The following is a 10,910-nucleotide window of genomic DNA, read 5'->3' as shown; positions in this document are numbered from 1 at the left end:
AAAGCAAAGGATACGAAGCACTTGTTTTCATCCAGAATAAACAGGAACAAGATATGCCATGTGTTTTCTCCGTTTCTTTTTTTTTTAGATTCTATTGAAAATCACAACACAAGAAAGAAAATAGGTTCCACGACTTTTGAGCAGAAAAAGAATGAATTTCTCATTAAGTCGGGGCTGAGCTGGCAAAGCTGTGTTGAATAAAAACGAGAAAGAGACTAAACTCCAAAACTACAAAAGATTGCAAAAGTGACTTCAGTCTCCTGACGTGCAAAGAGGTCAATACTTGAATCTACTGCTAGGAACAAATACCACTATTGGCACTGTGTAAAGATACATAGACATACAATACAGATATGCATAGTTTAAAAACTTACTGGATGCGGCAAGAGTTTATATGATTCTGAATCTCTTCGGCATCTCGTCTTCATCAGTAGTCTAAAGAGCCTACGGATGTGATCCCACTGGTCATGTTTCTCGAGTCCTGCCTGCTCATGTAGTCGTCGCAACTGACACTCGAGAGCCTTTTCATCGGGACTGAGTTCAGAAGTTCATCGCCTTCATTTCCCATCTGATGCACTTCTTGAGGCGACAGTATCTTTATGCACCAGACGCTATTTACAAACTCTCTGAAAGGATCACGAGTTGGGGTCAAGGTACGAGACGAACCCAGACTCTCGATAAACAGCACACGGTACAAATACTACATAAGTGTGCACCATTGATGTAGAGTATTAGTCCTAAGCAAATGCGTACACATTCAATAACAACAACGTCTTTACTCAAAATTTCTAGGGACAGCTACATAAAGCGTATTCTTCCATTCAGTTCTATTCAGGTGCATCTCCACCATTAAGTTAATAGCTACCGTATCTTTTTAATTGCTTCGCACCAAGTTTTGTTCAGTCTAACTCGAGTTATTGGTTTGCTAATCATAATCTTATCACTACTAATTGATGCATTTCTGGTCTTTTGCACATAGCCAAACCATATAGATTGAAAAAACAAGAACATTGTCTTCCTGCTTTAATTAAAGTCAGATGATATTCATACTTATAGAAGCAAAAGATTCACGCTACAGTGATGTGATGTTTTAAATAAATATTATCTGCTACCTAGAATTTCATTTCTGCTTCAGTATTTTAATCAAATTATATCTAGGTACTGTATCTTCTAAGGGTATATCGCATAATACCATCCTGGCTACTGACACAGGCACTTTGTCCTATCACCAACACCAAGCAAAAAGTGGGTTCTTACAAAAATAAGGTGCAGCACATGCATCAGGATAGTATCAGCATTGGCAATCAATATGGTGCATGGATATCTTAGCCCTTACGACATTCAAATTCACTTGAAAGGAACATACTCCTTTCAAATTCACTTGAAAAGGAACATACTCCAGGTTTATTAATAGATACAAAGCAAGTATTGATTATAATCATCTTTAACGTTAAGTTTCATGTAATGATACGTTTCAAGTTTCTTTTTCTTTTTTCTTTAAGGGTTAGTGTAATATCATTTGACCCATAACTCAGTCCATAGATTTTTGAGGCATTCCAGATCAACAATAGCATCATGAAAGTAAAAGAAATCCTAGAAATCATCAAAGCGCAAGTAAAACTCACAAAGAAGAAAGAGAACTTACTGCCAGGGATCATCGCCAAGGAGAAGAACATCATTCTCCCGGTCGACGAATACAAGCTGCCAGCCTGATCTCACAGGGTCTTCCAATTGGTCTTCAAGGCCAAACAGACGCCCAAGCTCACTGCGGAGCTCAGGATAATTGTTGAATTTGGTAATATCTAGTGACCTACCAAAAGACCCCAATTTGTAAACCTAGAAAAAACAGCAAAATTTTCAGCCAATTCATCACAATCTGCAACATACGGCATATTCAAAACTTGCATATAACATCAGAAAACAGGCTTTTACAACGAACTAGTCCCCCTTGAGTCCTGGCGAATAATGGGTTGCAAACCGTATACAAATATAACTGCTAGCATAAAGAAGCAAAGACAAACCCAGGTCAGATAAAAATTTGATTCCTTTTCAAGCCGTGAATGAAAGAAGATGAAGATAATAGATAAAATCAAATAACGGGTCATCTTGATACATATCACTCATATTTTATAAGATTTTAAGCCGATTTGACCTAGCTGGACAGGATGGACACTACTATATTACATAAAAAATATATCAAAAAAAAAGAACAAACTAATACAGACTGACATGAGTATTATATAAGAGGTATAAGGTTTTGAGCTAGCTTTTACCAATAGTTGATTTCCTAGTGATAAATTCATGAAAGGTAAAATAAGAAACCCGTACATAGAAAGCTTGTGATCCAAAGCTAACTTATTACATGTATTGTACTGCTGATCCTAAAGCTATAAAACTTCAAAAACTCCTGATATGGATACCATTAGAGGCAAATAAGATCCAAGATCGATCCTGAGATTTCATACACTGGATAAAATTGTAAACCTTTAGGAATTAATCGACATCATTCAAACATAGAGGAGGTTCATGACAGCATGACCTAAAATACTCTTAGATACAGGATAGTTATTGAAGTAAGTGTCAAAGGTAAACAATCTTGTATTTTGCTCCGGTTTGTGTACCAAACATTTCTTGACATGTACTAGTAATTCAATATCAGCTCAACAAGATTAAGATGCAGTTCAAAATTCAGACACAACCATAAAAAATTTAAGATTTTAGCAGATCGCTCTGGATGGAAAGCATCTCACCTTTACAAAGGTTCCACTTTGTGGGTTAACTTGGCCTGCATCCTCAGGAGATTGCAAAAACCCCAATTCTTCTACGCAAGTTGAACTTGGCAGCCCCTGATTCAATGGGAAATCAGTTCCTCCGATGCCCAGAAAATTTCCAGTAGCAAATGGCATGGTTGTTGAATCAGTATCACTGCCTATGCTCTTGAGGCTTGACAAGCCATTCTGCATTAAGATAGAGGAGTCTATGTTGACACCAAAAAGCAGATTGCTTTGGGGATCAGTGCTACCTTCCTGGTCTAGAGAGCTTTCCCTTCCAGGAAATGGTGGCAATGCAAACAAGTTAGTACAAATATTTGGTTGGAGAGGACCTAACTGTTCAACCTGGGGCTGAATTGAATGAGCCCCAGAAGGAACCATGGCCTCGACAGCTAATCGCTTAGATGGCCGGATACCCGAGTTGATAAGTGGGCTACTTCTTGGTATACTAAGAATATTTGATGTTTCCTCAGATGAATACGAGCGCAAAGGAATATGCAGAGGTGAAGCAACAGGTTTGGATACCAGGTTACTAGTGGCGTCCGGGAAATTCTGCTGAGCAAATGAAGATGCTATCGCCAAGGTTGAAGATCGGGATTGAGAAGCTGAACTTAGCTGAGACATGGCTGAAACTACATCAGGAATTTGCTGATGGTTAGACGGTCGTTGCTGCTGCATTTGTTGCTGGTGCTGGTGCTGCTGCTGTAATTGGTGCTGCTGCTCATGTTGCTGTAATGTGCTCTGCTGCTGTTGTGATCGACTCTGCTGTCGTTGCAACTGCTGCTGCTGCTGTAATTGCTGCTGCTGCAACTGTTGCTGCTGTTGCTGCTGTTGTTGTAATTGCTGCTGTTGGTTCTGCTGTAAATGTTGCAGTCGCTGCTGCTGCTGTAATGCTTGCTGCTCATGATGCTGCTGTAATGCTTGCTGATCATGATGCTGCTGTAATGCTTGATGCTCAGGATGCTGCTGTAATGATGATGCCTGCAGCTGCTGCTGAGCATCATTAAATGACTGGCAACGCTGCAATTGATGCTGAAGGAATTGAGACTGGCATGGGTTTTGACCCTGGTTTTCCTGGAGAGACTCAAGGAAGGCTTGCTGAGCGTGAGGCTGCATTTGCTGCAGAATTTGACTAGCTAATAGAGGATTTGATCTGCTGGTTATTGTTTGTGGTTGCTGGAATTGCAGCACTGCAGGACATGCCTGTTTTGGAGAATCCACTGTTCTTATTTCCTGAAGAGCTGTAGCAGCCACTGCTTGATAAATGTCAGGCTGTAGACCAAGCATAGAAGCATCAAACCTGTGCCGCATCCAAGGTGCCATTCCAAGCCCTTGGAAATTGAATGCTTGCATTGCTCGATCACCATTCTGAAGCCACATAAATGGAGAATTCAAGCCCAGTTCGTCATCCTTTCCACCTTAATAGTCAACCAGAGACTTAGCACAAAGTCTAACAAGGCTTGACAAAAGAAAGTACATCAAAAAGCAAACGCATACCATGCAGAGAGGGTAGCCCTGATGGCCAAGGGCGCTTTAGTCTGAGAGGGAAATGAGATGGGTACATTGGGAACGTTGTCAGGGGCTCAATATCCCAAAGTGACACCCTTGGCTGTCTTTCCCCAGCAGTCGACTCATCCCAACCAACCTATATGCATAGAGAGAGAAGGAACTTATGAGTAATATCAACAAAAACAATTTTTTAAAGAGGATTTCTCTATACTACATAACCTAAAGGATCAGAATGAGGCAACAAATGCTCTTGCAGAATAAGTACCTTCACAGAACGCCAATGTGAATTTGGCCAACGAACTGGATCCAGATCACTTATCCCTGCTATTGTTCCCATGTAACTAAAAACAAGACAGTGAGACATTAGAACGTATAACCAACCAAAAATTAGGACATACACATCCACCAAAAAAAGTCAAATTTGAAAGTATTAGTTGTCCTAAGAGAACATTCTGCTGCATCAAGTTTCAATAAGAGAAGAGCTAAAAAACTGAGTTTCAGGGGAGAAAGATCTCAACATACCGGCGAACGCTTGATTCTTCAGTTTCAAAAAGCATCCGGAAACGCATTCCAACAGAAACACGAGTGTGATAAACTGCTTTTGCATACTTGGCTAGTGGTATAACAAACTCTGAAGGACTTGCCCTTAAACCATATGATAAATGTCAAAATTCAATAAATTTCAGATCATAAGAAACGCACAAACAGGTACCTTGGGTTATAAAATATAGTAAAGCGGCTGTTTGTAGCAGCAGCATGAGCTGCAGCTGCAAGGAGGCCTATATGCATGCTGTCACTGGATAAAACTGATGAAGGCATAACAGTTTGTGGACGACTAGCACGCCGGATACCCAGAAGCAACTGATTATTTTCATTCCTGAGCAAAGAAGCATACTTAATACTAGTAATAATAGAGATGGTTGTAAATAAATAAACAGAGAATGCATACAAGTGTGGTCTGGAAAACCACTATACCAGATGAAGAGAACTGAATCCCCGGCAACAAGTCTTTTTGCACTGATGAAAACACTCCATCCTGTTGTAAGAAGGTGCCTCTTTGGCTGACCTGCACATTCTGAATTTGCTGAACCACACAGAGATGTGCAAATAGACTGAAGAAGCCAATTATATACAATCCAATCGATTTTCACATATAATTATAGGATTGAAGGCATGATTGTTGAGTAAATATGGAAGAGTCCAGCCCTCAAGGGGAAGAGAGGAAAGTGATGCTCACATCACTCATGTTCTACCATATGATGCCCAATTTAGGGACATCGGATGAACCAAAGGAATAATAGTTTAAGGTGCTACAAAAGTATCAGAGCACCAATAAATGATAAACCATTAAATCTACATTAGTAAAGTAACTAGCATCTTGTTCAGTATATCATCTTCGTTCCCTCAAAGTAAGAATTCTTTATGTTACTATTAAAAAATGGCACTATAAGTTTTTATTTTTTTTAAGATTCAAGGCCTAAACGGCACTATAAGTTGACCCATAAACCACGTTACAATATGTGTCTTATTCGGACACATTAGCGCATGCCACATGAATAAGCCTTATTAGCAGCTATAAGGTGCCAATGCTACTAAACTAAATGTCCACATTTCGTAAAAACAAATTTTAACACAGAATACGAGCATTAGTCCCAATACTAATGTATAAAACCAAAAGGATAAAAAGGGCGTACTACTTTTCCCTTAAATATCTGTGCATTTTGATATATTCAATACATCTGGAAATTTATTCAGGTATTTCAAATATTTATTGCTACCATATTCATTTCCATATTTTAATCAGATAGTATCAGTCTCAATATTTGTAAAAAACAACGCAAAATCAGATGTGAAGAAGATTTCTTTTACCCTATATGGACAGGACCAAATAATCAAATTATATGAAAACCTCCATAATACTTTGACAAGCTCATTCTAGTTTGACCAATCTACAAAGTGAACTCCTTCCAATCATAAAACATGACTATATTTCTCGATCCTGCTATCCGTAGAACCTAAACTGTGCTGTTATTTGAATACTATTTTCCACATTTCATCGGGACGGACACCGAACAATATTAAGACTACAAAGGTCACATCCACTTCAGTTGCAACTGAAATTATGATTTCCAAATATATGCCAAACTATTCTAATGCAGAAATGGTGCACTAAAGTAATCTATGATGCTCAGAAGTAAAGAAGATCTGGAAACTAAAATGTAACTTGCACATTTTAGTACTATACTATCGGAAGGGTAGATGAGCAAATTAAGCAAATTCAATACAAATATAGTTACATATTCATGTTGAAACAAGAACAAGTGAACAACAAAATATTCATGCACTTCCACAAAAGCCATAAGCTACATACAATTTTCATTCCAGAAAAAGTACAACTTTGACTAGCTGGTTAAATCGAACTACCTCGAAAAATGTGGCGGAATTTCCATTCATTATCATGAAGGTCCCTTGCAATCAACTCTTGTGCAGGAGGCGTCTGAGAGAAGTCCTGAGAAGCACAACAGAGGAACACGCTGAACAAAAAAAAGTGTTTTTCTGACAAAAGCAGCATACAGCATAACGGATTGGCATTTCAGGTTTCTAAAGCAAGGCAACGAAACCCACCAATGGAGGGAACACTTTTTCAGCAGCACGTCGAGGAACGGAGAACCCACCATGAGTACTCGTATCACTTGCAGTCAATGTCTTACAAAAGTAGTTAGTTGGCTGTTTACTAGGGGTGCCCAACTCAGCTGGGAGGTAGGGGTCCTTTTGCTCTTGCTGTAGCAATGGGAGGGGAAGAGCTTGATATTAAAAGAATTAAAGCGTAATTATTCAGAAGTCACGGCCATAAAGAAATCATTGATTACCGGGCTAAGTGGTTGCAATGTCATTTGGGCATAAACCTCATCAGTCTCGACATCTGCCTGAATTTTGAGATTTTGTCATTATCTGCACCTTGGACAGTAACCAATATTCAAGTCAAAAAATAGCATTAAAATGAAACTCACATGCATAGTTATGTTATGAAGCTGACAAATCAGCTGAGGAGGCAGACTTGGGTAATTTGGGATGTGTGCATCAATTTCCTTGTTGGTTGATGCAGATACCTGCACAAATCAAGCATTTGAGAAAATAAGAGTCTGCCCCAGCACAAGGCTATGAAGGGAGGAGGATTTTTTGGCAAAAACAAAGAGACAATCTCTACCCAGCATAAATGCACGTTGTCATCTTAAATTGGAGGCAGCAATATGGTTATCCAATCATGTACATCAGCATATCGTGGAATGTAAATAAGCCTAAATTTCTAACAAGTCAATATCAGTAGGTTCTTTCCAATCAAAATCATGAAGCTATATAGCATATCTTGCTTAATTGATTAAAACTTAGAAAAAAGATATAAAAGAACTAGGAGAATATAGTCCAAAATGGAAGTTGTTTGCATCCCTCTCCGAAAGAACAAATGTCAAATACATTTCCAAAACACACCCATAGAGAACAAAACACAAATTGTATAGCAAAAATTATATCCTTAATTCATCTTCTAAATATTCAAAGAAAACAACTAACCTGCTCACTATGACCCTGAGGAAAGTACACAACACGACTGCTGACTGCAGGTAATGACACAAGTGGCCCGGCACATGCATGCCATAGCACAGAATTCAGACACCTTTCTTCTCCTACAAAATTTCCAGACACGTACAAAATTTTGGAGAATCAATTTTGCATTATTTGCAGGAAACTTATATAAAGAGAAATATCGTTTTTATTTATTTATTTCCTTAAAAAGAAGATCCAAAACGCAACAGTAACTTCAACAATGCTCCAAGAAAAAACTTCTTTTCTTATATAAAAAAAATGAAAAATAGACTCTACATCTCACTATATAATAATTGTCTTCTACTCAAAATCCACTGAGACCCTTTTCAATATTGAAACTAGTTAATTTTTTTATGGGTACTAAACATAAAATTAAGCAGCAGTGATCAAAGGGGATGAGAGGTAACTGAGGCCCAAAATACTTTAGAAAAAAAAAAAGAGAGCTCCAGATTCCAAATTCTAACTGCTCCAAAGTCCCAGTTTAAGTTCTAAGTAGAGCCAAAGGCACAAAATTTTGACAAGGCCAAAAAGCGCCCTTGGATCTCTTGACATTCGAAAATATCCTCTAAAAAACGGTTAAAATCAAGTAATCTAAGGATGTTTCTCACCCTCTTCTTGCCGACTAGCGACACCCGACGACGAGAGCCTCATCCTCAAAGAATCTGACGAGGGCTTAAATGCAACAGAAACCCCAAACTTGGACCAAAGTTTCCCCTTTGTTCAACAAAGGAGCAAAATCCTCAAGATGGGCCAGTCCATATACCAAAGACCCGCAAGTTTACTCCCCGCCTTTAAAGGAAACCGCAATCGTGCCTTACAAAATCATTCTCTTTCAAATTATTACCTCCAGAATCTAGTACCTCAATCCCAGGCTTCGCTTCGCAAATCCTAGCCCTCCTTTCTTCGAAGATTACACGAATTCCTCCCTTGAGTCCGTTAAATTCTGGGGCTCCAACTTCAAGTACAGACTCCAAGAACCGAATGAACTGCAGGAACCACAACAATCCACAGAAAACGAAACCTCTCCGAAGTCCAACTAGCTCAAAAGCTCAGTATCTCCAGTGACCGAAGATTCGAGCTCGACGATACAACTCAAGCACTGAAACCAAAGCATCAACTGACGAACAGAACCAGCCAGATCTCACGCCAGAGGCTTAAGGACCCTCAAAATCCTTGTACCAGTGTTTTCCACTCCAAGAGATCCTCGATCCGAACCCTAGAATCCAAAGGTCTCGCTGCGAAGCTCCAGAACCAAGCTTCAAACCTCTGAAAACAAGAAGAAGAAAAAAAAACAAGCAAACAACTCCCGAAACCCTAATCGAGCCCCTCCTTCAGAGAAACAGCAAACCGAACCCTAGACGCCGCAAATCTCCACCGCTCGAGCAACCAAGGAGCTCAATCGACTCCTACTTCGAACGGGGACCGAGCATTTCTCCGAACAAACCCTAGATATTTTGCTCCGAACTTAGATCGAAGCCCTCGCGTCCCGTTTCTCTCTCCTCTCCTCGGTTCACGTCAATCAATCAGCAACGAAAACCGCCATTATTACTGATTTTTAATTTCCTCCCTTTTTCTCCGCTCGCCTTTTTATAGTCGATGACCGGAATGAAGTCGGTAGCTTATAATGACAAATCTGCCCTCGTGACGGAGCACGAATTACGGGATTTAGCCTTTCGCTACATTCACGGAAATTGCTGGGCCAGTTAAAAAGGGCCCGTTGATAAAGAACGCCCGAGATGATCCGTAGATTCGCCGATATGAAAGGAGGAAATTGGCAATTTAATCGGAATACGGCGTGATCATATCAATGGTAGTTTTTGTACTCCATTGATCCGTAGTCCTGCTTCTTTCGTCGTCCGAGGTATCTCTACCAGTCTACCGTAAAGGGAAGGTATCGAGAACAGTCTTAGGAATTATGATTGGGTTAATTTCACAAAAACCTCTTTGGGACTTTTCTAACCGAACTTTGTTTATAAATAACTAAAATGCCTGTTGGATCTGGGATAGGCCTGTTCATCCGGCCCGGCCCGGCCCGGCCCGGAAATCCGGGCCCGGGCCGGGCAAAATCGGAGCCCGGACCCGGGTACCCCGGGCCGGGCTCCGGGTCGGCCCGGATTTTTTTTAATTTTTTTCTTTTCTTTTTTTTTATAAAAAATGCTAAAAATTAGTTTAAATTTATTATATTTTATATAATTATGTATTAGTATATACTTACAAATTATTATGTAATTATATATTATATATACATATATTATATATATTATATATACATATATTATATGTAAATATATTGTATATATTTATAAGTTATAACTTAAGAGAGAAAATCGCATAAGTAGCCATTGCCCGTTGGGCCAATGGGGAAAAAGTAGCCGTTGTAATATACTATACTTATATACTAAGAGAGAGAGTATACACACACATATTATACATATATAAGAGAGAGTATACTTATATAAGAGGGAGTATACATATATAAGAGAGAGTATACCTTTATAAGAGGGAGTATACATATTATACATATATAAGAGAGTGTATACCTATATATACTTATATAAGAGAGAGTATACTTATATATACATATATACTAAGAGAGAGAGTATATACACACACACACACACACATATTATACATATATAAGAGAGAGTATACTTATATATACATATTTACTAAGAGAGAGAGTATATATATATACACACATATATTATACATATATAAGAGAGTGTATACTTATATATACTTATATAAGAGAGACTATACATATATAAGAGAGAGTATACTTATATATACATGTATAGTATAAGAAAGAGTATATATATACATACATACATACATTATACATATATAAGAGAGAGTATATATACACACACATATTATACATATATAAAAATATATTATATATACATATATTATACATATATAAAAATATATTATATATACATATATTATACATATATAATACATATAAAAATTAAAAAAATAAAAAAAATAAAAAAAAAACAAAAAACACTATTCCGGGCCGGGCCG

The 10,910-nt window shown here is 38.3% G+C and overlaps 1 protein-coding gene across 3 annotated transcripts; it reads right to left on the bottom strand.

Annotated features, from left to right (window-relative positions):
- On the bottom strand, positions 262-9,500 carry LOC109845120 (auxin response factor 17-like). Of its 3 annotated transcripts, none has more exons than XM_020414332.1 (14): positions 8,492-9,500; positions 7,851-7,963; positions 7,292-7,390; positions 7,151-7,207; positions 6,906-7,061; positions 6,705-6,789; positions 5,256-5,346; positions 4,993-5,157; positions 4,803-4,925; positions 4,546-4,621; positions 4,269-4,416; positions 2,751-4,189; positions 1,646-1,836; positions 262-700 (listed from the first exon to the last, which is right to left on the bottom strand). In XM_020414332.1, the coding sequence occupies exons 1-14, from the start codon at positions 8,532-8,534 to the stop codon at positions 649-651; spliced, it is 2,838 nt and encodes a 945-aa protein (XP_020269921.1). In that variant the 5' UTR covers positions 8,535-9,500; the 3' UTR covers positions 262-648. The 3 variants fall into 3 exon arrangements, with proteins under 3 accessions (XP_020269921.1, XP_020269920.1, XP_020269922.1); XM_020414331.1 differs by having other exon boundaries at positions 262-626; positions 8,492-9,493; XM_020414333.1 differs by lacking the exon at positions 7,851-7,963 and having other exon boundaries at positions 262-626; positions 8,492-9,493.

The sequence above is a fragment of the Asparagus officinalis genome, chromosome 6 (genome assembly GCF_001876935.1).
Source record: "Asparagus officinalis chromosome 6, Aspof.V1, whole genome shotgun sequence".
Taxonomy (NCBI): Eukaryota; Viridiplantae; Streptophyta; class Magnoliopsida; order Asparagales; family Asparagaceae; genus Asparagus; species Asparagus officinalis.
This window is presented reverse-complemented; position numbering and strand designations above follow the sequence as displayed.